The sequence below is a fragment of the Leucoraja erinacea genome, chromosome 8 (assembly GCF_028641065.1).
Source record: "Leucoraja erinacea ecotype New England chromosome 8, Leri_hhj_1, whole genome shotgun sequence".
NCBI lineage: Eukaryota > Metazoa > Chordata > Chondrichthyes > Rajiformes > Rajidae > Leucoraja > Leucoraja erinaceus.
The window spans coordinates 39,519,735-39,547,414 of NC_073384.1; the positions used below are offsets into that span (position 1 = coordinate 39,519,735).

The following is a 27,680-nucleotide window of genomic DNA, read 5'->3' on the forward strand; positions in this document are numbered from 1 at the left end:
GCATTTTGAGACAGTAATCCATGCCTTTATTACATCTAGGCTGGATTACTGTAACGCGCTCTATTTTGGTGTTTGCTCGTTCTTCACTGGCTCGTCTCCAGTTGGTTCAGAATGCTCTCTCGCCTTTTAACAGGGTCGAAAGAGGGAGCCCATATCGCCAATTCTGGCCTCCCTACACTGGTCCCGCACTTTCGGGTTCATTTTAAGTTACTGTTATTTGTTTTTAAATCTCTGAATGGGCTCGCCCCGCCTTACCTCTCTGAGCTGCTCCACCCATTCACTCCTGCCCTCAGCTGGTCGGCTGCTCCTGGAGGTACCGAGGTCTATCACTCTAGAGCCTTCCTGCTCCGGCACTCAACACCCTGGCCGCTATTATGTGCCCCACATTTCCTTCAAATTAACGTTGCTTTTTGCATATCTTCAATTCATTTCTTTTAAGCACCGTCTGTTTGTTTTTATCTCTCTTTTCCTCTATTTCTTTTGACACTCATTTTGGGTGTCTTCTTCAATGATTAGTGATGGCCTTGAGCATGTTTGTTTTTAAACTATAAATAAAATTATTATTACATATTAACTCTCCTTCCCATTCCCACACTGACCTTTCTGTCCTGGGCCTCCTCCATTGTCAGAGTGTGGCAAAACGTAAATTGGAGGAACAGCATTTTATATTTTGCTTGGGCAGCTCACAACCCAGCTGTATGAATATTGACTTCTCTAACTTCAAGTAACCCTTGCACCCCCTCTCTCTCCGTCCCTCTCCCACCCTAGTCGTCGTGTTAGTTTTACTGTCATCCTGTTGTTCCTCCGTCTGTATAGTCGTCATCACCTATCCCACAGCCAACAATGGCCTATTATGTGCCCCACATTTCCTTCATTAACGTTGCTTTTTGCATATCTTCAATTCATTTCTCTTAAGCACCGTCCATATCTCTCATTCCTCTTTCCCCCGACTCTCAGTCTTCTTCAAAGGGCCTCGACCAGAAACATCACATATTCCTTTTCTCCAGATATGCTTCCTGACACGCTGAGTTACTGCAGCATTTTGTGTCTCTCTTGACTGGAGGAAAGGTTGAGCTACAGTCATAGAGTAATACAGCATGGAAACAGGCCCTTGGACCAATTTGCCCACATTGACCAACATCTCCCATCTACACTAATTCCACCTGCCTGTGTTTGCCTATACCCCTCCAAACCTATCCTATCAATGTACCTGTCCAAATGTTTCTGAGACATTATGATAGTATCTGATGCCTCAACCACCTCCTCCAGCATCTCATTCCATACGAGTTTCACACTTTTGTGTGAAAAAGTTAGCCCTCAGTTTCCTATTCAATCTTACTTCCCTCACTTTAAACTTACATTGAAGGGGTTCTCGATTTCCCCTGCTCTGGACAAGAGAATCTGTGCGCTTACCCAACCTATTCTTCTCATGATTTTGCACACTTCTATAAGATCACCCCTCATCCTCATGCGCTCCAAGGAATAGAGTGCTAGCCTGCTCAACCTTTCCCTATAGCTCAGGACCTCGAGCCCTGACAAATCAACAAATCATCTTCTCAAATCAAAAGCAGCACTTCACGTTACATGGACTGCCTGCTTAAACATAAAACTCTGCATATTAACAAAATGAAAACCTTACCTGATTTTCCTGCCACGTTGCTTTGTGCTGCTGGAGCTTATTATTGAGAAGGTCCATGGCTTTACGTCTAACAGAGGGCAAGTGGTTACTCATCAGTCCTCGTATCACTGGGATGAACGTTTCAGTGGGGAGCAACGCATTCACCTGTATCAAGGGAAGAAGGGATCCTTAGTTGCAACCAAATCAGAATTGTTACTCTAGCTCAAGCCACTCAATCATCAACGTGCTGCACAGAATGTAGCTGGCGACCTATTTGCGTGAGGCTGGCCAAGACACTCTGAATATCAGTCAGGACAAGAGAAACTTCCTTTCCTTAGAGATGACAACAAATTCTGGAGACCCTTATTCAGACTTTACTTGGAATAGTGTTATTGGACTCTTATGTCCACTTGAGAATTTGGATTTATTATCTCAGGCAAGAGATGGGCATATCTGAAAGTACAGCACTGTTCAGGTCCGTATGTGTCAGCTTAAGTGCTCTAGAGAATCATTCTTGATATGAGGTAGAGTGGAGGAATAATGTGTAGTCATGTGACTTTGTGCTTGATCAGACCACATGGAGTAGATTTTAGACTTCAGGATTGAGAGATCATTGACATACGAAGGTTACTTACAATGAGCAGATTGGAACAATATTTAGTTTGATTTAGAGATACAGCATTGAAACAGGCTTTGTCCCACCAAGTTGACGCGGACCATTCACATTATTATCCCATTTTCTCAACCACTCCCTACACGGTATGGGAACATTTACAGAGGCCAATTAGCCTACAAACCCGCACGTCTTTGGAGTGTGGTGGGTAACTGGAGCACCTGGAGGAAATCCATACTGTCACTGGAAGAAAGTGCAAACCCCACGCAGCCAGCGCCCAAGGTCAGCATTGAAGCCGGGTCTCTGGCGCTGTGAGGCAGCAGCTCTACCAGTTGTACCACCGTGTTGCCCATATTATCTGAAGTCAGAATAATGTATGGTAATCTGACTGAAATATAAGATCACGAGAAGTTGCGACCTTTACGTAGAGGAACCAAGCTATGAGGATCAGTCAAGAAACTGGGAAGAAGGCCAAGTGTACAGGCAAGCATCGTATGAAATATTGTACTAGACCAAAGCATTCATTAAAATCTTCTTCTTGTCTCCTTTGGTCCCCATTTGACTCCTTTTCATCACTAGCCTCTGTCGACCCATTTGCCACTAAAAATCCCCCCTCAGCTGTATCCAATTATCACTTGCCATTGTCCCGCCCCCAAGATAGACATAAAATGCTAGAATAACTCAGCGGGTCAGGCAGCATTTCTGGAGAAAAGGAACAGGTGATCTTTCGGGTCGAGACTCTCTTCGGACTGAGAGCCAGGGGAGAGGGAAACTAGAGGTATGAAAAAGTATAAAGAACAAATGAATGAAAGGTATGAAAAGAACAAATCAAAGGCAGCAATGATGATCGAGGAAAGGTGGAGCCCACAATGGTCCATTGTTAGTTGAGGAAAAGGTGATAATGAGTGGATCCAAACAGTGAAACTATGCAGGACGGCAGTGAATCTAATAGGACTAGGGTGGGGGAAGATACGTGGAGAGAGGGAATGCAAGGGTTACTTGAATTTAGAAAAATCTATATTTTACTAGACCAAGTGCAGACCCGTTGGGTCTGTTCCCCCAACGTGCGGTTGTGGGGGGGGAGGCGGCACGCAGCGTCACGCACACTAAGTACCCCCCTTGATATTATATTAATATTATTAATTTGCTCCTTTTACCCCAGAGGAGGGGGGGGGGGGGGGGGGGGGGGGGGGGGGGGGGGGGGGGGGGGTGGGGGGGGGGGGGGGGGGGGGGGGGGGGGGGGGGAGAGAGGGGGGGGGGGGGGGGGGGGGGAGAACCTAAAAAACATTTTAGAACCAAAAAAGACACATCTGCAAGCATTGTAGAACCAAAAGTGACACTTTTTGCAAACATTTTAGAACCAATAAACACTTTTTGCAAACATTTTAGAACCAATAGTCACATTCTGCAAGCGTTTTAGAACCACTAAGGACACTTACATTTGAGTAGACATGTGTTCAGTGTTATTCACAGCTCAGAGAAACGTGACCCTCTGCCTTCTTCCAGCTTGCAGACACTGATTGAGGCACACCACTTCCTGGTTTTATAGTCCCTCCCCCCTGCCGCCAGCAGGGGCAGCAGAGAGAATGGGGAATTTTGTAAAATCATTAATATCTCTGTCATTTTTCATCGACAGGAAAAATCCTCGGCACACATACGGCGGAGGGGGGCTCTGAGCAAGGTGGCCAAAAATGACGGCCGTAGGTGGCGGCGTTCTCTCGGAAATCACAGCACAGGTGGCCAAAACCGGTCAAGAACAGACTTTTAGTAATATAGATGTGTCTATCTTTGGTGTAAACCAGCATCTGCAGTACCTACCTACACATTTTGTCCAGCCCCCACCTCTTTTCCCGCTTTCTCTTCACCCCCCTCATAAAATCAGTCTGTAGAAGGGTCCTGTCCATGTCCTCCACAGATGCTGCCTGACCTACTGAGGTACTCCAGTATTATTATTAAGTTGTGTTCTACAATAGACTATTGAAAACGTCTGCAAGTCAGCACATCTGAATTTAAAGGTAACCTACTTTATCCAGAACATCGTATGACCGGTTGAGTAGAGCTCTCCAGAATTTAGCCGTTGGATTATCTGCATTCTCCTCCACACTGTGGGCGACCACATTAATGTAGCACAGAATCTCCTCCAGTAAACTAGGGAAACAAAGCAGATACATTGCACTTAGGAACATCAGAAAATAACACAGGTTTAATTGCATCTTGATGATTATCCCTCATTGTTTACATTTCAAAAATTGTACATCATGTATTGCTAGTCCCATGGGAATGAGCACACGATATCCTACTTCTGCACTGAGATTCCTGCATTATTTACCTTTGATAGATACTTTCTTTGGCAGGATGCAGTGTCAATGTTATCCCAGCCTGAATGAAGATGATTAGGCATTTCCCTTGTCAATCGAGCTTCGTGATCACTTCTATAAACAGCTGAGATGGATCTCATACAATTTAATGAATAACAGCCTAAAAATCCTTGTACTGCTCCCAATGAACTAATATCCCTCTTTAAATCAGGACCCAACACTGTACATAGCAACTCGGATGCAGTCTCACCAGTGCCATTCTTATTTACATAACGTACCTTCAATTAAAAAAGATTTACACAGATTTAGTATTCTCTTGACTAAAAATCTTGGCAGCAACTGGTAAGAGATTTGTGGCGACCAATGGATCAGATACCAACCACCCAACAGAATCGGTGTTTTCGGTTCAAATGAACATTCGGAGGATGCCACGTACAAGAATAGGTAATGATCTTCAAAGTGAACACATCTGGGCAGCACAGTCGGCAGCGGTAGGATTGCTGCCTTACAGCGCCAGAGACCTGGATTCGATCCCGACTACGATTGCTGTCAGTATGGAGTTTGTATGTTCTCCCTGTGACCGCGTGGGTTTTCTCCGGGTGGTCCAGTTTCCTCCCACATTTCAAAGACGTACAAGTTTGTAGGTTAATTGGCTTCAGTAAAAATTGTAAATTGTCCCTCGTGTGTAGGATAGTGCTAGTGCATGAGGTTATCACTGGTCAGCGTGGGCTCGGTGGGCCGAAGAGCTTGTTTCTGGGTTGTATCTCTAAGGTCTTAAGATTTCTAGGGTGTCTTTGCAATTACGTGCATGAATAAAACAAAGTACCAGATGTCAGGGCGGCGGCTCCAATATGTCCAAATTTAGCATAATAATATATTTGAGTCTGACATGTTTACATTGTATTATTCTGCTATTTGATTCAAGCTTTCTATAATCACATGCGTATATTATTGTTGATGATTAATGGATTGAGCTCAGACTTCAGTCTGTTTATAATCTTGTTTGCAGGTGTGTGTGTGTGTGTGTGTGTGTGTGTGTGTGTGTGTGTGTGTGTGTGTGTGTGTGTGTGTGTGTGTGTGTGTGTGTGTGTGTGTGTGTGTGTGTGTGTGTGTGTGTGTGTGTGTGTGTGTGTGTGTGTGTAGCGAACGATGCCAATAGGCTGAAGATAGATACAAAGTGCTGTATTAACTTAGCAGGACAGGCAGCATCTCTGGAGAAAAAGGAAAGGCGACATTTAGGGTCAGAAGAAGCATCCTGACCTGAAACGTCACTAATCCTTATCCTCCAGAGATGTTGCCTGACCCACTGAGTTACTCCAGCACTTTGTGTCTATCTTTGGTATAAACTAGCATCTGCAGTTTGTTGTTTCTACATTTTGGCTCACTGCCAATAGGCCTGACAACTCATTGAAATAGGAAGATGGAGAGCCAACCTGCTTGAATTTCATGTTCAATTGCAGCAGTAAAATAAACATACGGTTTGTGACCAGCAGGTCGCATGATCTACTGGGAGAAATGCAAGTGGGAATTACATGACCGACTTGTGGTGAAGCCCAAGCAAGCACTGGCCTGTTTCAATGTTCCACCATCCAAAAGCTAACAGCGGTCAGACTGGTCAGCCATACTAAGCATGCATACTATACTATTTCCCTGATTTACAAGCAGGAAATTGAAAGCAAGTGGTGAAGTTTGAGTGTGACATTTGTAACAATGTGGACATTCATTTCAGAGTGCAAACTAAAATACTCAAATCAGGCCTGATTATATTGAATTGCTAACAGAATGCTCATCTAATAAGTACACGAGAACAAGTGTAAAAGTCTTGATATCCAACTCGGGTTACTAGGTGCTGTTGGTGATTTTGCAAATATTGAGCAGTCGAAGCAAATCAGTTAATTTCAGACAAAGAAATTGAGAGCATCACTGAATCTAGTAAAATATCTAAGCCAGACCATTCATTTTTATCCGTTCCCAAAAATTGCAAAAGAAGTGGCTACCTTTGTTGAAGCATCTGCAGTGACTCTTCTTCAGAGGTATTACAATCTGCAACCTGATATAAAAGGTGATAGTGAGCATACTTAACATTTGTTAACAGGATTTTCCTAGAACCACACTTCCATTGAATCCACAATACAAACAGCTATTCGACAAATTGGTCGATGCGGCATTTAAATTCTCCATAATTTGTTTTTCAATCCATTCTTTTCCCTCATTGCCCTCCCACCTCCATTCCTACCTTCCTCATACACTGAAATCAAGCCACATTCCTACAGTGTAAATTTTATTGTAATATTTTTTCACGAGCACCATCATACTGCAGGAATTTGGTTTGACATTTCTTTTATGGACTATTGTCCTTAATAGATCAGATTGACAGCATTTTTTTTTTTTAATTAGCTAAATATTCTGTACCTGAATAAGTGACCTTGATACAAAAATGCCCTTGGAATAAAAGCAGACAAGCCTTGAAACGGAAATGTAGACCCGACATACACTGGGCACCGAATATCCAAGATAAAAACTAAATGTACGGTGGATATGACCGGGAGCCCAACCAGCAACAGTGGGGAGTGAAAGGCTTATTGGGGAGGGAAGGAGAAAAGGGATCAGATGAAAAGGCAAACAATGTTGCAAATTGAAATCGATTCCAGAGGTTTGCTGGAGGAGTGCGAAACGATGAGACAGGTAAACTAATAGTTATCCTTTACTGACAATGCTTTTGTTGGTGGTCGGATAGGACAAAGGAGATGGGAGAATTCCATAGGTAGACACAAAGTGCTGGAGTAACTCAGCGGGTCAGGTAGCATCTTTGGAGAAAAAGGACGGGTAACGTTTCCGGTCCTGCCCCAAAATGTAATCTGTGCTTTTTCTCCAGAGATGCTGCCTGACCTGTTGATTTACTCCAGCACTTTATGTCTATCTTTGGAATAAACCAGCATCTGCAGTTTATTGTTTCTACAAGGGAAAATTCCTTGTTGTGGGCTGGTGATGGTTAATTGAACTGAAATGCAAGTTAAAATTCGAACTGCACAATATATTTTGACAATTAGATTCCATTCAAGATCTTCAATATTAAAAACTCTACTTTTCAAGATATACAAATTGCTAATGTATAATCATAAAAAGATTCCGATCGTCATTTAATTTGAAACAAAATATACCTTTCCAATAAAACTGTTGGAGGCGAGATGCTGAGCCATAAACGAGACGGAAAGAAATTTTAAATGCCGCAGCTCTTTGGCTGTGTGAGTGTCCACGTTGAACAGTGATTCCACTTCATTTGCCTTCCTCGTCTTGTTCTTTGTTATGTTTGTTTTTCTCTGTTCTTTAGTTGTTTCTAAATGAATTTCCAGAAAACAATGGGGAAGGGTCTCCATTAATCAAAAATGAATAGGTAAGGAACTCTAATAGTGTTACAGTTATATATAGAAACATAGAAATTAGGTGCAGGAATAGGCCATTCGGCCCTTCGAGCCTGCACCGCCATTCAATATCATGGCTGATCATCCAACTCAGTATCCCGTACCTGCCTTCTCTCCATACCCCCGGATCCCCTTAGCCACAAGGGCCACATCTAACTCCCTCTTAAATATAGCCAATGAACTGGCCTCAACTACCCTCTGTGGCAGAGAGTTCCAGAGATTCACCACTCTCTGTGTGAAAAAAGTTATTCTCGTCTCGGTTTTAAAGGATTTCCCCCTTATCCTTAAGGTGTGACCCCTTGTCCTGGACTTCCCTAACATCGGGAACAATCTTCCTGCATCTAGCCTGTCCAACCCCTTAAGAATTTTGTAAGTTTCTATAACGTCCCCTCTCAATCTCCTACATTCTAGAGAGTATAAACCAAGTATGAAACAAAAACAAAAATTAGATTAGTATATAACTGGAAAAACAGCTGTGGCAAAATTAAGTTGATTTAGCAGGTTTCTGGAAGGCTTTCCAGAAAATGCTTGAACTGAATGCAAACTCTAAACAAGAAATATTTAGTTTGCATCCTGTTTAGGCATTTTCAGACTTAGTCTGAAGGGTCGGATCCTCAAAACATCACCTATCCACGTTTCCCGGAGATACTGCCCGAGTCGCTGAGTTACTCCAGTACTTTGCGTCATTTTGTGTATACCAGCATCTGCAGTTCCTTGTTTTAACATTTTGACTTCCCCAGAGATGCTGCCTGACCTGTTGTGTTACTCCAGCACTTTGTGTCTTAACTGGAAAGGTTAGCAAGTTAAGGTCATATGAAAAAGCATATAACATTTATGTTATAATGCCACTTCAATGGTTACCTTCAACTTTGATGGGAAATTATACATTTGTGACTCATTTAACAAACCACAAAGAGGATGAATTAATTGTACCCCAAAATAAAATTACCTACATTGTAATGCATTCTTAATCTGTGAACCAATCCAATATATCAATAAAATGCAGGATAGATAAATCTAAAATTCAATTTACAAGACTGTTTATTGCCTGATTGCTACATTAATGTATACGCATTGGAAACTACAGATATCAGGCAGATATTAATGCTACTTCTACAGAAGCTCCAATGAGCAAGCACTCAATGGCATGATATTTAGACTGCTGTGATATTCGGTTTTATTTAAAAAAAGGCAAAGAACATTTTAAAGCAAGATATGCCCTCCGTACTAAATCGGTTGTGATATGGCAATTTAATCATAAAACAGAAATGTTTTTCTCTTCACATTTTCAGGTTAGAATTTATAATATTCATACAAAACACCAAGAACATGGTGACAAAATGATCATAGTCATACAGCATAGAAACGGGGCCCTTTGGCCCAACCTGTCCATGCCGACCAACCTAAGCTAGTCCCACTTGCCTGCATTTGATCAATATCCCTCAAAACTGTTCTTATCCATGTCCCAGTCCAAGTGTCTTTACTTTAGACTTTAGAAATACAATGGAAACAAGCCCTACAGCCCACCGAGTCTGCACTGACCAGTGATCACCCTGTATATTTGCACTATCCGACCCACTAGGGACAATTTACATATTTTTACAGAAGCCAATTAACCTACAAACCTGAGTACCCAGAGAAAACCCACGCAGTCACAGGGAGAATGCGCAAATTCCGTACAGAGAGTACCCGCAGTCAGGATTGAACTGGGGTCTCTGGCTCTGTGAGGCAGCAACTCTACCATTGCACCACCCCTAAAGCGGTCTTATAAACAATATAATTGTACCTGCCTCAACCACCTCATAGATTGTTCCATATACCCATCGCCCTCTGTGAAAAGATTACCCCTCAGGTTTCTATTAAATCTTTCCCTTCTCACCATAAACCCATGTACTCTGGTTCTTGATTCCCTTACCCTAGGTAAAAGACACTGTGCATTCACTGTCTCAATTTCCCTCTTGATTTTATACACCTCTATAAGATAACACCCTAGCCTCCTGTGCTCCAAGGAATGAAGTCCTAACTTGCCCAATCTCTCCTTATAGGTACAGGTACAGCAGCAAGAATCTGCAAAGCCAGAATGAACAAACGTTTAATAGAGAACTTGCTTGAAAATAAAAACAGGGACTGTTTTACAAAATTTATTTTATAACATGGAATCCAAAAATGTTTTAAAAAATGTTTTCCTTCTCGTGCAGATAGAACATGAATATTTTGAACATGCTGTCCTGGCGCACCATACACGCCATATTTCTTCTAAAGTGACACTGCAATTTAGCCACTGTCAAACAGGGTGGTCTTTTATTGATTGGGACATTATCTAAAGTTAAGAACAAGTCGTGTACTACTTACTTTCTTCTTTGTCTTCAGGGAGCTTGGCTAAGTAACGCAAAATGTTGATGAAGCTCTGGAGCTGTTCCCGAACAGTAAACTCGCAGCCAACAGTGATCCAGAATTCAACATCCCTTTCCAAAACAGCTTCCTGTTACCATAGAAGCCACAGACTTTTGTTATGAGGAGATAAAGACTTTTTGCAAATTATTATTTAAAAAAAAGATATGCCATTTAGTTTATTATTGTCACGTGTATGGAGGTAAACTGAAAAGCTTTTCTGTTGCATGCTATCCAGGCAGCGGAAAGACTAAACATGACTATAATTAAGCCGTCCACAGTGTGCAAAAACAGGATAAAGTTGCATGTTTAGTGCAGGATAAAGTCTAGTAAAATGCAATTAAAGATATTTCTAGGGTCTCCAGTGAGGTAGATGGTGGGTCAGAACCACTCTCTAGTTGGTGATAGGATGGTTCAGTTGTCCGATAACAGCTGGGAAGAAACAGTCCCTGTACCAAGATGGTACCAAACCCAGGCGACTCTCTGCATGCTAGTCCCAGAAGTAGATCTACAATCATTCATCTATCTGGTAAAGGGCAGGGTGCAAACATAGGCAACTGTTTTCACTGGAGCATGCATTCAAAGTGTCATACTGGCTGAATTCATCTTTCTCTGATATCCAAACTATCATTAAAAGGTGTTCAGGTATAGTATGAGTACAACTGTGTTGTAGATATTTTGCAAATGTTAAAACAAAAAGCAAACAAATATTGCTTGATGGCCAAATTCTGCAGGTTTCCAATTGAATTATTCATGGTGCATCTCATGAGTGTCTTGAATTATCAGAAGACCAACAGTTTGTGTTCCACATTGCTACCAGTTTATGTATTTGTTCTTCTATCCCTCGCTGGCTATTGGAAGGCCCCATAGAACAACCCTATGTTAGAACAAGGAATTGCAGATGCAGGTTTACACAAATGGACAACAAGAACTGGATTGACTCATCAGGTTTGGCTGCATCCCTGGAGTACATCTCGAGTCTGAAGCGTCGCCTATACATGTTCTCCAGAGATGCTGCCTGCATAGATACCTGAAAGCTGTAATATCTAGGTTCAAAAACAGCTTCTTCCCTACAACCATCAGGCTATTAAATACTACAAAAAAGCTCTGAACTACATTCCGACTTGGGGAAATTGGTTTTATCTTTTTGCACTATTATTGGTATGTATGTTTGTATGTATGCATGTACATATGTGAACATGTGCTGAACATTTTTTTTCATTTATTATATTGTTTACAGAGCACGATGTGTACATATTATGCTGTGCTGTTGCAAGTAAGAATTTCATTGTTCAGTTAGGGACATATGACAATAAAACACTCTTGACACTGTGTGTCCTTCAGTATAACCCCATCATAGTGATTGCACCACAAATCTGCTCCTTTAACCCCCTCTAGATTAATAGCACCCAACTGTCCAAGTGCCGATTCCTGCTTTCATCTGTCCAGTGTTAAATACACCCACCTTTACCTTTTCACCATTGGTTGCTGAAGAAGCATTCTTGGTTACGTGTTGTTCAAACAGCAGCATCAGGAGGGCCCAGAGAAAGCGCTCCGCACTCACTGTATCAATGAGCGTAGAAAGGACGGGCACTCGCCGGTGTTCAGGGACATGTGGCATAGCATCCACAAACACCCGGATGATTTTTGTTACCACATTTCCCATATTCTGCTTGATTTCTGCAGGGCCTTCATTGTCAGCCTGCAAAAAAGGAATTAGGGTGAGCAGAATGCACAAAAGGGACTGCAAAAAGAGCAATCTTTGGAATTCCCTGTGCTGGATGGCTCTGCCGCTTCACTGAGCTTATTCAGGACCAAAATGAATAGACCGTGAAAAATTAGTGGAATTAAGGAATATGGGGAAGGGGCAGGAAATTGATATTAAGGTTGTTGTAATGCCATGTTGAATGGCACAATAGCTTTGTGAGGCTGAATGCCCTACATTTTTACAATATATTCTTATCATCCCCCTAATCCCACCCAGAGACCAAGATGTATAATGTCTGTAAGCAGTCGCATTAAACATTTTGCAGTTTGCAACACTGACCATGTACAAAATGAGGCTGCAGATTTTAAAAGTAGATAAGTATAAATAGCTCAAGAAAATGGCACTCACTCAACACGACATTAGGTAAATACTTATTAGTAATATATTGCCGAGATTTGTTTAAGCTCTCAAACAGTAATAACTACTATAACGTACCCGAATAAGTGCGGGGATGACAGTCTGAACTGTCTTGTTTATGACCTGGAAACTGTAGCTGTCATCCAGTCGCATCACATTGGCACCCATGAAGGTGAATATGGGCATGATATTGTGGAGAACCTTGTCCTGGAAAATAACGTTACAAATACCTCAAAAACACAAACTGCTTAATGTTGTCGCAATAATGGATTTACGAGCACTTGAAGCAAAACTGAACGTTTAGAGGGATATGGGCCAAACGCTGGCTCATGGGACTAGTGTAGATGGGACATGATGGACAAGTTGTGCCGAAGGGCCAGTTTCCATGCTGTATAACCCTCTGACTATAAATGGTTAAAGTAGTTCATAAATCTGGTGGGTATCAAATGTATGAAAGGCACATTGGCAGAGCAGTCAAGTTGTTGCCTTACAGCACCCAACGCTGACTACAGGTGCTGTTTATGTGTAGTTTGTACGATCTCCTTGTGACCGCGTGAATTTTCTCTGGGTGCTCTGGTTTCCTTCCACATGTTAATTGGCTTCAGTAAATTAAAATTATCCCTAACGTATAGGACAGAAGTAGTGTATGGGTCGGCATGGACTCTGGGGGCCAAAGGGTCAGTTTCCGTGCTGGACCATGAAACTAAACTAAAACATTTCGCGAGTTAGAACTCAGAAAAGGACACTTAACAAAACCATAAAATGAAAGGTTTTAATTGTGGGAACTTGCACTTCTGTATATCATGACTTTTTTTACTGGATTTAATGCGTAAAGTGCAAAGGTTCCAAGACATCCAACTCCAATGCTTGCTAAACCCATCTCTGCCCCCTGTGTTGCCAAACCCTAATACTCTGGCTCACAACAATGTTAGGCATCAAAGACACCATTGCTAAAATGACTATCAGCAGCCAACACCACTTTAATATTCATAAGGTCAGGCCACGTCTGAGAAAGAAGAGAGGCTCATCTGTCTAAAATGTTGACTTTTCCTCCCTCCACAAAATGCTGCTGACCTGTTGAATATCTACATGTTTTGTGTTTTTATTTCAGATTAATCATCATCTGCAGGCGGCTCATCCTATATGCTTCATTATTTAATATAATTTTGGTTATCTTTTACCTCACAGCCATTTCAAAATGATCCGACGGCAACATCCTTTGACAATAAACTAATGCTGGTTAAACTTACAGGGAACATTCCGGCAGCTGCACCCAGGAGTAGCAATGCATGATGATGGGTCTGAGGCATATTTGACCCCCTGACACATTGAACAATCAGCTCCACATTAAACTTCTCTTCATCGAGAACATCTGTAAAATCAAAGTTGAAAACACTGCTACTTAGGATCTTGCAACAAGTATTTATGCAGCCCCCGCAATATTTGGAAAATGATGAAAAATATTTACAAAAGATACTTAGGGTAGTGGAAGGTAAGACCTTTTTTTCACCCAGTTTTATTCCACCAGGGAGGTCTTACCTTCCACTACCTGCAACCTCCAGCAACCACCTTCAACTAGCATCGCAACCGGCTTCGACTAAAAAATTACCGATTTTTAAAATGGCAAACTATTTTTAGTCGCGGCCGGTTTAGAATTTTTTGAAATAATCGCCAGAACATAGAAGAAGCGGAAACCACTTTCGACCATTAGGGAGACTGACTAAAACCTCCGGGAACCGCAAGGAAACCTTGGGTGGGACGCAAAGTCTCCAGAGGCGTTTCCGTTCAGGTTTCCTAAGTGGGACAGGGGCATTAGTATATGGGGTGATCACTGGTCGGCGTGGACGTGGTGGGCTGATGGGGCCTTTTTCCTCGCTGAATCGCTAAAGTCTAAATTATTTTGATTTTACACTCTTTGTTTAAAACTAGTCATAGAGTTGTATGTACAGAAACAGGTCCTTTGGTCCATCACGTCCACACTAAACGTTTTGCTCGCATCTACTAATCCCATTTGCCTGTATTTGGTCTACAGCCTTCCAAGCATTGTGTATTCGTGGCTGTCTAGGTGTCTCTTAACTGGTAACCAATTCCTCACTCTGACAGTGTGAGGAATCGGATATAATCACCATCTTTGATTGTATCCGGCAGCACATTCCCGAACACAACCACTCTCAATATAAAACACATTTCGATCCCCGCTCGTTTTTGATACCTTTGCCATGGAGCTAACAAGAATTAATTCAAACTACAATGAACCTCAAAATATACGAACATCGCAGAGGAATAATTTCAAACTGCATACCATTGCTTATCTTGGAACCATCGGGTGACAGCTTCTGGCAGAGGTTCAGTAAACAATTGAGGATCAGCTGCTTCGTGTACTCCAGACTGCTCTGCTCAGACAATGCAGGATCCAGGCACCTAAGTAATGACAATTATTGTCTATTAGTTCTCAGTCACAATCAAAATAATTGACTTTCCATTTTCACACACATAAATATAGAATGGACCATCATCTCCAAACTCCACTAAAGAAATCCTCGACCCTTGTCAAGAATGGTCACACAAACCCCAAACCAATCCCCATCAGGGCAGCACAGTGGCACAGCAGTAGAGTTGCTGCCTCACAGCGCCAGACACCTGGGTTCGATCGTGACTACGGGTGCTGACTGTATGGAGTTTGTACGTTCTCCCTGTGACCGCGTGGTTTTTTTCCTGGTGCTCCGGTTTCCTCCTACATTCCAAAGACGTTCAGATTTGTAGGTTAATTAGCTTTGGTAAAATTGTAAATTGCCCCTAGTATGTGGGATAGTGTTAGTGTACGGGAAGATTGCTGGTCAGCGAGGATTCAGTAGGCAAAAGGGCCTGTTTCCAAAGTCTCTAAAGTCTGAAGAAGAAACATCATCCATCCATGTTCTCCAGGGATGCTACTGACCGACTGAGTTACCCCAGCACTTTGCGTTCCCAAATGACATAAGTTTCAGAATATAAAATCTGGAAAAAACTCTTATTTTGTTGTTCTAAATAAATTAGATATTAGTACTAGAGTAACTAATTTTCACTGTATTAGTCCAGATCCAAACTATTCATCAGCTTGACCTGGATATAAAATGATGTACTTTGTTGGTATACTATACACAGGAACTGCTTTATTAAACAGAAATGTGCAAGTCTCTTCACCACATGCAGTGGCAGTTCAGATATTGACCAAATATGACCTTCTAGAGGTGAATGAGGGATGAGACAAAGGCTGGCCTTCCCAGATGTACATTGTCAAAGAATGAATGAAAAAAACTCCCTCCCTGTTGTTGGATTCTATAACCACGGGGTCTTCAGCACTTCACACAAAAACTTTGGCTTCAAAAAGGAGATAAAATGTAATGAGTTGCTTTAGAAAATAGCAGGAGGAGGCCATTCGGCCCTTCGAGCCCGCACCGCCATTCATTGTGATCATGGCTGATCGTCCCCTCCAATTCCCTGCCACAGAGGGCAGTGGAGGCCAAATCACTGGATGGATTTAAGAGAGAGTTAGATCGACCTCTAAGGGCTAGTGGAATCAAGGGATATGGGGAGAAGGCAGGCACGGGTTATTGATTGGGGACGATCAGCCATGATCACAGTGAATGGCGGTGCTGGCTCGAAGGGCCGAATGGCCTCCTCCTGCACCTATTTTCTAAGCAACTCATTACATTTTATCTCTGTTTATATCATAGTGCGTGTGAGATCTAAGGATACTTTGAAGGTGATACATTATACCTTGGTGAAGATTCCAGTTTTCTCCTTTTAAACTTGCCTCACCAACCATTTCCTGAACGTTAACAAGCAAGGAAGGGTAAATTGTTCAAACTACCTGGCCATTCCTTGTATGGAACCCCAGTTAAGATAATTTTAGAGGGATATGGGCCAAACACGGGCAGGTGGGAATCGTGTAGATGGGGCATGTTAGTCGGTACGGGCAAGTTGGGCTGAAGGGCCTGTATCAACGCTCTATGACTCTATGATCTTAACCATGCTCCAGCCGACAACAGCAGTTGTTCATTTCAGTAACAACAGGAGGGGGTTGTTTTAATTTTCTCCGACTCTGAATAATTTGGCACTCATACCTGGACAGAAGGCTGAAAAGGCTAGGAACGAGAACCTGGGGTTTTTTGAGTTTCTTCTTGTGCTGCAACAACTCCAGGATGAGGGTGACTCTCTGCCAGTTAATGTTACCCGTTAAAGAAATAGGTTCCAAATTTGGCGTGTCTTGCGCTTTCCTTTAAAAGAAAACACACAAAGTGAAAAACAATGGCAATTAATTTTGAAGAGTTTGTAGAAGGTAGACTGCGGAGAACCTTTCCCCATTCTAATATGTGAAATTCAGTTCTGATGAATTCCACAAAAGGGAAGAAGAAGGGTCTGGTTAATTTATTAATTACAATAGACACTAGACAATAGTTGCAGGAGTAGCCCATTCGGCCCTTCGAGCTAGCACCGCCATTCAATGTGATCATGGCTGATCATCCCCAATCAGTACCCCGTTCCCCCACCCAATTCCAACATGAAGTCCACTCAAATTTTAACAGTGAAGTTAATGATGAGGAAGCAAATTTCTCCATGTAATATGCCACAATTCTGGGAGCATGGCGCAACAATTGAGTTGCGTTCGAATTTTGCAACAAAGAATTTCAGATTACCACAGAAATTATGCACGTCTCAACTGGGGGAACGACATGCTCTCTCACATAGAGAGATTAAGTAAAGTGAGGTTATATATTCCAAACTCATTAAAGCATGCAAAATATACAGGGGCAGAACGGTGGCAGAGTTGCTGTCTTACAGTGCGAGACCCGGGTTCAATCCTGACCACAGGTGCTGTCTGTAAGGAGTATGTACGTTCTCCCCGTGACCTGCATGGGATTTTTCCGGGTGCTCCGGTTTCCTCCCACACTCCAAAGACATACAGGTTTGTAGGTTAATTGGCTTCGGAAAACATTGTAAATTGTCCTTAGTGTGCAGGAGAGGGTGTACGGGGCGATTGCTGACTCGGCGGGCCAAAGGGCCTGTTTCCACACTGTATCTCTAAACTCTAAAAACACAGTGGCGCAGAGGCAGAGCAGCTGCCTTGCAGCTCGAGACCTGGGCTGGATCCTGACGGTGGGTGCTGTCTGTAGGGAGTTTATACATTCTCCCTGTGACTGTGTGGATTTTCTCCGGCTGTGTTTCTTCCCATATTCCATAGATGTGCAGGTTTGTAGGTTAATTGGCTTCTGTAAAATTGTCCCCAGTGTGTGGGATAGAACTAGTGTACGGTGATTGGTGTGGACTCAGTGGGCCGAAGGGCCCGTTTCCATGCTGTATCCATACTTTAAACTAATTTACAGAACATGGAAGCTAAAATGTTGTTTCCATGGTGTTTATTTTATTGGTAAAAGTTATTTTAGACATTAGCCAAAATTTCTTCAATGGACTGTTACTACTTTGCATTGTCTCTCCCTTCGAGCTGAAGCTGCCCAGTCACCCAGTACAGTGACAAGTCAATAGACACTGGGATCAGGGAAGGTGATGAGGAACAGTGGAATTAACTTAAAAGTTAAGTGGGACATGAAGGAGGGCCAATGTGGTGAGAATTGTTATAAATTAAGCAACACCCCAAAAATACCCTAATTGGGAACCAACCTTTGCTGCAGCATTTTCTGCCTTCTGGTCTGTTGAATGGTCGCACGATTTTGAGATTTTTCCAAAGGTACGAGCTCCCTGGCAACTTGCTCTGCATCAATCACAATCTGCACCGTATAAAAAGTAAAAAAGTAACTGCGAGCAAGGTTTTGCATTTTTACTTTAAATTTACATCCTAAAAGAGACAAAATAATATATTGATAATAAAATGATATATGAATAATCCAAATCTAAATTAAGATAGAACAAAACTCATCTCTGTGCACAAAATATATAATATTTTAACTGTTGGGAGATCAACAGGCCAACACTGTAAACATAGTGAACATTGCATGCCTTTGTCCCTTTGTACCAAAAGGCTTTTGGAGCATTGACTTTTATCAGTCAGGGTACTGAGTATAGAAGTTGGGACATCATGTTGCAGTATATAAGACGTTGGTGAGGCCACATTTAGCGTATTACGTTTGGTCTATAACACGGACCATGTTATAGGAAAATGTCAGGCTGGAAAGGGTGCAGAAGATTTACGAGGATGTTGCCAGGATCCGAAGGCCTGAGCTATTGTGAGAGGTTGAGCAGGTTAAGACTCTTTCCTTGGAACACAGAAAGATAAGGGGGTGATCTTATAGAGGAGTACAAAATCATGAGAGGAATAGATCAGGTCGGTGCACAGAGTCGCTTGCCCAGAATAGGGGAACCAAGAACCAGAGGACATAGGTTTAAACTTAGGAGGGAAAGATTTAATAGGAACCCGAGGGGTAACTTTTCACAGAAAGTGTGGTGGATGTATGGAATGAGCTGCAGGAGGAGGTAGTTGAGGTGGGTACTATCGCAACGTTTAAGAAACATTTGGACAGGTACATGGATAGGACAGATTTAGAGGGATATGGGCCAAAAGCAGGCAGGTGGATTAGTGTAGATGGGGCATATTGGTCGGCTTGGGCAAGTTGGGCCGAAGGGCCGGTTTCCACGCTGTATGATCCGATGACTCGAGGTAGTGGGGACGGTATTTGACCGTTTGATACTGCAGCTACGGGGAACAGGTGCTCACCAAATGTCCGAGCACCACGATGTGTTGATTCGGAAGCAAACCCCTCCACCCCTAACCTCGCCCAAGGATGCAATACAGTCCATCCAGTGAAGTGAGGTGGTGCTGTCAGGTGAAGAAGGGGCGAGTTTTGTCTCGCTAAGATATAGTGCACAGCAGTCACTCAATCCACTAAGGTAGACGAGCCCCCTGCAAACATCACGCAGATCTGTCCTGGGAACAGCACTTCCAGTGAACAGTTGTGAGACAGTCGCACGCTATCAAGTCAAGTCATGCCCGTTTTATTCGTCACGTGCACATAAAGTGCAGTGAAATGAATTTACCAGCAGCGGTACAATAAAAAAAAAACCCACACAATATAAATTTAACACAAACATCCACCACAGCATTCATCAATGTGGTGGCAGGCACAAAATTTGGTTAGTCCTCCTCTATTTTCCCCCGTGGGTCCACAACCCTCCGCAGTCGCTGCTGCGGGCGTCCAGATGTGCAGACAAGTTAAGTCCAGGTAAGTCCTGAACCTATCTGGTGAGACCTCACTGTGGTAGAGGTATATTCCCCCCCCCCCACCACAAGCTGAAAGGGCGCTAACAGTGTGTGGCTGTGAATCATCATGTTCGGCACAGATATTGTGGGCCAAAGGGCCTGTGTTCTATGTTCTATGTCAATGACAGCAATGCTGGATGGTAAACGTGCGGGAAAAACCGCACAGCACGACGAGACATTTGTGGGAATGCATCTGCGTGTTATATTCGGATGGGCCTCGTCTATTAGCTGGGAGCAGGCATCTCAATGGAAGACTATGCCAGACAAGCTCAGGCCATTTGCCAGCTAAATGATAAATTCAGCCAAAAGTCTTGTGATAGGTAACGCGTATTACAAATTTTGAATCACAATACGTTGTATCATCAAAAGTGCCACAGTTAATCGCATCACAACACTGAATTACACACTTTACACTCTCCTTCATAAAGTTCCAAACCAAAACCAAGCAACAATTTTATTACATAAATCTCACCGTAAGTATAAACCAAAAAGAATGCACATTTCAAAGCTGCTTTCACTCACCGCCTTGAAAATACTGCTTATTGCTTGTGCACAGACTGGGTTTTTAGTTTGCACAAGCAGGTCAAATAGCACTCCCAGTAATCTCTGCTGTATGTTCACATCAAGCAGTGCTGCAAAGAACCGTTTTGTGATCTAGAGAAGATAAATTAAATAAAACCTCTTAATTAAAGGAAAATCTTGGTGCCATAGTTGTAATAGTCATGCACTTAAAAACAATAGTAAGAAAATTAATTCAACATTTCCATAATTTTCCTGCAGAAATTTAGAAATTGACGTTAAGTTTCAGACAAATTTTTTAAATCAATTTAAACAATTAATTCCCCACAGATGAAATTGTCTATTCAGATCTGGCCCCATAATTCAGTGGCCTGATAGGCTATTTAAGTTGGAAATTAAGGGTCGAGAGTCAGAATAACAGTTCTTTCCATGAAAGACATTAGTGTAAGTAAGGGTGTCAGGGGTTATGGGGAAAAGGCAGGAGAATGGGGTTGAGAGGGAAAGATAGATCAGCCAGGATTGAATGGCAGAGTAGACTTGATGGGCCGTATGGCCAATTTCTGTCCTTCGAACATCTGATCCAAATAGGTTTCAAGGTTATTACTGACACAAGCTATCCCATTTAAGGTTTTTATAAATTACTTTGAATGTTCCACCTTTCACGATGGTATTCAAACTTCATGTATAGTTTTTAACCAGATTCCACTGAAGAAAAATCATCGCTCTTGTTGAAATGTCGGAATAGAATCCTGTGCTTTCCCTCAATGTTCACAACACAAAAATACCTGTCCGAATGCAGTGATCTGCAGTGCTGGTAAGCCTTTGTACACTTCCTTGGAATTATGGAATACACTGATGAACAGATCCAGACTTTGGGGATTTTTTGCCAGTAAAGTCGCAGATTGTTCGTTGTACTTTGCGAGAGCCATGTGCAGCAGAAGGGCTTCATCTTTGAGGAGAACGTCAGGTTCTGTTCCGAGCAGTCTCTCCATTAAGGGTAACAAGCTGGAGAGAACCATCTGAAAAGTAATTCACTATAAAATTAAAATAGTACATGACAAAAACTTCAAAATTAAACAACAGCCTGATTTTCAAGCAGGAATGGCAATAAAACTAACAACGCTTACTGTTATTACTTCACATGCAACTGGCCACAGAATTGAATAAGAGTCGCTGTTGGTGATTCAGTGTTTATCCATTACTTATGATTGTCCAAGAGAATTAATGAAGCATTGATATTGATGCAAATTTAAGTCGCCTTCAAACTAGTCCCACTACAAGATACCACTGAAAACACTACGCTTTGTTGCACAAGGTCCAGATGAGTTTTGAATATCGTACTAAGCCAAATCAATGCAGGTCAGTGGACCATGCCAAGCAAAATGAGAAGGCAGGAGAATGAATAGATCTGCCATAATCGAATGGTGGAGCAGACTCAGATTCTGGGACCGAATTCTGCTCCTACATCTTATGAACCGACAACTTTCCTTTTAGTTGTGAAATAAATACACCTCTGCTTAACGAATGAACAGACGGGTGCAGGAGATTTGTTGGTACGTGGTAAAGTGCTGAACTCTGAAGAACTTTACAATAAGAGACATTTCTTGCTGTATGAACCGACATGATTGCACAAGAATGTTTGACCTCATACAATCATGGAGTTACCAGAGATCCTTGTGAGATAAGCATTTTAAAATTAATTATGTAATTAAATTCTAATACTAATTTGACTAAATTAACAATTTAATAAAAACTATTTTCTAATGCTATTTACTCACATTGTACCAGAAAATAACTAAACTGACCTCTCCATTCACTTGTTCAAATGCTTTCAGCAAGTTACGTGTGATATATGATGGTTGTCCACGATCTCCAAAATATTGCAGAAAATTCTCAAGATCTTGCTTGAGCTTTGTGCGCTGTGACCTTGCTGGTCCACTGGCTGTTAAAACTTCCTCAAATAATGTGCCAAGAGCCTGGATAAATGACACAATGGAGTAATAAACCATACTGTATCTGGAAACAGCACAGGTAGCAACAAGCGGTTGCCTCTGATACACATTAAAACTTAGCTTACATAACCATTAGGAAGATTTCCCTGGGTCTTTCAAAAAGAAAGAGAAAGATAAATTTATTTGTTAAATTGCGTACTTGTTACTAATTTCAACAGTTTCGGTTGATTAATTAAACAACATCATTGTGACGTGATACGCACAACTCTACACAAATATAATTTAAAAAAATTAATTGCCCAAAATTATGAATTTTAAAAAGAGCACCCTTTCTTACCTGACTTAAATGTGTGGGATCCGCAATGATTTCTTCTGCCATATTAACAAGACTGTTAACAACCACATGAAATGCGGACCCCGGTACTTTTGCAAATCTCTGCAGACAAGCAATTGCTGCCCGACGCACCTCCCTCACAGGGCTGCCCAGAGTAATGACTAAGGAGACCACCACTGGGAAAACAAACACAGTTCAGTAATAAATTGGCATTATAATGTTTTTCAGGCTTCCAAGTGTTTAATGGAATGGATCAGGAAATTAATACCTTGCGATGACAGAAATTCATTCCCTGCAGAATCAAGTAGCGCGCAGCCCACATAAAGAGCTCTGGTCTGTAGTATCACACCAACTGGTCTGTTCAACTGGTCACCAAGGTTATAATTATAGGTCCACAGAAGTGACAAGAACTTGAAGAGATGATTAGGTTCTCGCAGATGAATCTGCAATTTTCATAAATTATAGAAACAAAAGGAGTTTTAGTAAAACAGATATATTTTGTTCAAATCTGCTTTCATACAATTGTTGATTGATATAAACCTCAAAAATATTGATCAAATTCAGATAGGGATTATATATGGTCAAATCCAAATTAAATCAAATTATTCAACCTTTTTTTTTTAAACCTGTTGGCTAATTGACATATTTCATCTGGTTTGTAATTCTGCCTATTTTATTATACGCAAATGAAATTAAACATTAGGAAGAAATATAAATATTTGCCAAAACAGAATATCTAGGGTGTCACGGTAGCGCAGAGGGAGAGTTGCTGACTTACAGCGCCAGAGACCCGGGTTCGATCTAGATTGTCTGCACAAAGTTTGTACGTTCTCCCCGTGACCTGCATGGGTTTTCACTGGGTTCCTCCCACACTCCAAAGACGTACAGGTTTGTAGATTAATTGGCTTGGTATAATTGTAAATTTTCGACAGTTTGTATAGGATAGTGTTAACGTGCGAGAATCCATGGTCAGCGTGGACTCAGTGGGCCGAAGGGCCTGTTTCCACGCTGTATCTCTAAACTAAACATTTCATTACTTTTCTAACTCAAATAGATGCAATTACTCATGACTGTGCGCCCACCAAAATTACATGGTCTATAAGTGCACAAACAAATTGTATTGTACTTTCAATTAAGTGAAATTCTAAATCAAAAGTTTCCATCTGAACTAAGCTTTAACTGAACTTATTTTGATTGGTAAAAAAAATGCAAGAATACACAATTAAAATGAGGGAATGATGGCTTTGCCTGGATATGTGAGTGGAAACTATATGTGGTCCATGCTGTGATGGTTAGCAAACTGGATTCTGAATCCAGCAAACTGCCGCACAGTGAATAGAGCCAATGTCTCACACATCTGGAGACCTCGGGTTTGGGACTGTGGAGTTTGAATGTTCGCCCAGGTGCTCTGGTTTCCACCTACATCCCCAAAAATTGCAGGTCAGTAGGTTAATTGGCCTCAGTAATTTCACCAGTGTGTGGGTGAGGGGTAGAATCTATGGGGAAATGATGAGAAGGGGGGGGGGAAGATAAAATGTAGGATTAGTGGATGTAGGTGGTTGATGGGCATCAAGGACTCAGTAATGTAGGTGGTTGATGGGCATCAAGGACTCAGTAGACCAAAGGCCTATTTCTGTGTTGTAAGATTCTAACCCTAACGCATTTAACAAACTTATGTTTTCACTATTGTTATGCCTTCTTTCATGTTTATCCCTGTAGTTAAATTAATGGCATGGATGAAATATCTATTCACCTGAACCAGAAACTGCAAGAGAATCCTGAAGCTTATGACGAGGCTTCCTTCACTTGTACCACTTGCAAGAAGATCAAACATATCAATGAGAAGATGAAGATAATTGCAGCTTTGTTCATCCAAACTTTCAGGGTTCCACCAGGACTCTTCTGAAAAGATCACAAGATAGAAAGGTTAAGAATGCCAGCCAAATGGTCATGCCAATGAAGTTGCAAAATGGATCTCAACTAAATCCCCAAAGTTAGACACAAAATGCTGGAATAACTCAGCGGGCCGGGCAGCATTTCTGGAGAAAAGAAATACGTGATGTTTCAAATCGAGACCCTTCTTCAGATTGAGAGTCAGGGGAGAGGTAAATTAGAGGTATGACAATGTATAAAGATCAAATGAATGGAAGGTATGAAAAGAACAAATCAAAACCAGCAACAATGATCAAGGAAAGTGGAGCTCACAATGGTCCACTGTGTGCTGTGGAAAAAGTGATAACAAGTGGATGCAAATAGTGAAACTGAGCAGTTGGACAACTAGAGTTCCCCAAAGTGCTGGCCAACCTTAGCAGGCCAGGCAGCATCTGTAGAGAGAATGGACAAAGTTTCAGGTTGGATGAAGGCGGCTTCTGACCCAAAACGTTGCCTCTCCATTCCCTCCAAAGATGCTGCCTGATCCGTTGAGTTCCTCCAGCACCTGTTTTGCTCAAGATTCCAGCATCTGCAGTTCTTGGCTTCTGAGCTAAATCTATTTGAACAGGGAAAGAAATGACCTTAAGGCATGGTGAAAGCAGCTGCATTTGAGATCAAGGTGACACTGGATTGAAACTTATATTTCTTGGAAAAACTCTCACTGGTTCGAATTGTACATGACGGGGGAAGAATCCAAAGGTCAAGTATCAAGCAGTCACTATCTCCATAACCCCATCATCTCCATGTGCTACTTCAATAACCTTTTTGTGGCGAGTCAGAAATGGGCAGATCACATTTCAGTTCCTCTTGCAACTATGCTGGAAATACAGCAGCCATGGACAATACCAAGCTCTTGCTTGTCCTAACAAACGACAGGCCTCAATACAACTATTGAAATGTTGCTGAGGGAAAATGGTTAAATACTATATAGTAAACCTGAGTGAGTAAATCATACAAGTGCTGTAGTGTTGTAATTTATAAATCTGCTGATGCAGCTTTTAGATTTTAAGACTTGAGATACACATGGAAACAGGCCATTCGGCCCACCAGCACTATCCAAAAAACTGGGGATAATTTACTGAAGTCAATTAACCTGTAAACCTGCACGTCTTTGTAATGTGGGAGGAAACCGGAACACCCAGGGAAAGCCTACGTCGTCACAGGAAGAACATACAAACTCCGTACAGACAGCATCCGTAGCCGCGGTAAGGCAGCAACACCACCGCTGCGCAACTGTGCTGCTCTGAAAAGTTATTTCAGCTAATCATTCTAAAAATTCATAATCTATTGATTGCCAGTGAAAATGTAAATGCTGTATAAGAGTCCCCTAACCTTATTTACATTTACAAACATAGAGCAGTTGATGTTCCCCTGTGCTGAATTAATGTTTAAATGTTTGCTACACCCTAGTATAATTGGGTAGATAAAAAAATATTGTTCACATTATCTGCAAGCAAACATGGCACATAGAGCACTACAGCATGGGAAAAAGTCCTTAAACCCACAATGTCTGTGCTGAATATGAAGCCAGATTAAACTATTCTCCTCTGACTGCATGGGATCCATATCCCTTCATTCCATGCATATCCACGCGCCTATCTGAAAGGATCTTAAATGCTACTGTTGTATCTTCCTCCATCACCACCAGTACTATAATAATAATTAAAAGGCATTTGGACAGGAGAGGTTTAGAGGGATATGGGCCAAATGCAGCAAGGTGGGACTAGACTAGATGGGGCATGGTCGGCCTGGGCAGGTTAGGATGAGGGACCCGTTTCCATTCTGACCACACCTGGCAGCACATTCCAGGCACTCCCACTCTGTGTAAAAAAAAAAAAAAAACTTATCATGCACATCACCTTTAAACTTTGGCTGAAATTTTGAGAAAATGCAAATCCAATACACACATTTTAGCAGAAATACTTCCACTTGATGGGTTTCAATTTTAATATTTTAAGAAATTAGTAAGGCCTGCAAAATGCCCCTGCCTAAAATCTGAATATGCAGTGATGGTAAAAGTGTTTACATTAAAACAAAATACCACACCTTTTAGCGATTCAGGTGGTTTGAAAGCCATGATTAAGTTTCTCAGCAACAAAATGAGTAGAAATCCAGCTTCCATCCTCCCACCATCGTCAGTCTTCATATTCTCCACATACTCAGTCACCAGATCTATCGGTACCAGGTTCCCTTCAATAGAATGAAGATGCCACTTTTGCAAAGGGTTCTGTAATATTGAATGAGTAAAAGGATTATGCTCATATTGACAATTTCAACCTACTGATTTTTTCCATGAAGAGTAGGAAATTTTCTGTCCAGAGTATGATTAGAATCAATCATCCAAGATTTCCCTTGGAATACTATCTGCTATTCATCTAAAGAGAAAAATACACAAATCCCTCAATTTTCAGACAGCCTTTTGTTGAAATAGGGTTATAAATCCAATTCAAAAATGTCTTCAGCTGCCAAGTGAAGTACATTTACATGAACAGAATTGTTTGGCACAGTGGCACAATGTTTGAGTTGCTGCTTTACAGTGCCAGAAACCCGGATTCAATTCTGTCCCCGGATGGAGTCTCCATGGAGTTTCTACGTTCTTCCTGTGACCCCGTGGGTTTCCTCCAGGTGCTCCGGTTTCCTCCCACGTGCAGAAGACGCATGAGTTTGTAGGTTAATTGGCCTCTGTAAATTGCCCCTAGTGTAGGGATTGGATGTGAAAGTGGGATCACAAAGAGCTAGTGTAAATGGATGATCGATTGTGACTCAATGGATCGAAAAGCCTGTTTCCGTGCTGATGATAGACACAGAGCTGGAGTAACTCAGCGGGTCAGGCAGCATCTCCGGAGAAAAAGGATGGATGACGTTTCGGGTCGGGACTCTTCTTCAGACTGAAGAAGTCAGAAGAAGGATCCCAACCCTAAACGTCACCCATCCGTTTCCTTCGCAGATGCTGCCTGACCCGTTACTCCAGCATTTTGTGTCTATCTTTGGTATAAACCTGCACCTGCAGTTCCTTGTTTCTATTGTTTCCATGTTGTATCTCTCAACTAAACTAAACATATTCAAAAGTATTCTAGAGTAAATTAGTGCCAAGTGACAATAATGGGGTTAGCTCAAATATGTTAACAGGAACAGTATCTGTTTTTTTTACACTATAATACATATTCCAATAATTTAATTGCACTCTGTCAGAGATTTTCACAT

General features: G+C 41.8%; 1 protein-coding gene across 3 annotated transcripts in view; it reads right to left on the reverse strand.

The window, feature by feature from the left end:
- heatr1 (HEAT repeat containing 1) overlaps nucleotides 1-27,680 on the reverse strand; it is an 83,223-nt gene that overhangs the window by 17,039 nt on the left and 38,504 nt on the right. For 2 of the 3 annotated variants that reach the window (XM_055639556.1, XM_055639557.1), the window contains exons 18-35: nucleotides 26,523-26,703; nucleotides 24,298-24,446; nucleotides 22,813-22,987; nucleotides 22,548-22,720; nucleotides 22,064-22,234; nucleotides 21,044-21,277; nucleotides 20,262-20,393; nucleotides 18,146-18,252; nucleotides 16,591-16,743; nucleotides 14,790-14,908; nucleotides 13,738-13,859; nucleotides 12,566-12,694; nucleotides 11,828-12,064; nucleotides 10,324-10,453; nucleotides 7,711-7,886; nucleotides 6,547-6,599; nucleotides 4,256-4,379; nucleotides 1,640-1,783 (exon numbers count right to left, since the gene is read on the reverse strand). In XM_055639556.1, coding sequence (XP_055495531.1) covers nucleotides 1,640-1,783; nucleotides 4,256-4,379; nucleotides 6,547-6,599; nucleotides 7,711-7,886; nucleotides 10,324-10,453; nucleotides 11,828-12,064; nucleotides 12,566-12,694; nucleotides 13,738-13,859; nucleotides 14,790-14,908; nucleotides 16,591-16,743; nucleotides 18,146-18,252; nucleotides 20,262-20,393; nucleotides 21,044-21,277; nucleotides 22,064-22,234; nucleotides 22,548-22,720; nucleotides 22,813-22,987; nucleotides 24,298-24,446; nucleotides 26,523-26,703 — 2,709 coding nt within the window. The remainder of the gene's footprint in view (nucleotides 1-1,639; nucleotides 1,784-4,255; nucleotides 4,380-6,546; nucleotides 6,600-7,710; nucleotides 7,887-10,323; nucleotides 10,454-11,827; nucleotides 12,065-12,565; nucleotides 12,695-13,737; nucleotides 13,860-14,789; nucleotides 14,909-16,590; nucleotides 16,744-18,145; nucleotides 18,253-20,261; nucleotides 20,394-21,043; nucleotides 21,278-22,063; nucleotides 22,235-22,547; nucleotides 22,721-22,812; nucleotides 22,988-24,297; nucleotides 24,447-26,522; nucleotides 26,704-27,680) is intronic. The other variant, XM_055639558.1, reaches the window with a different exon arrangement.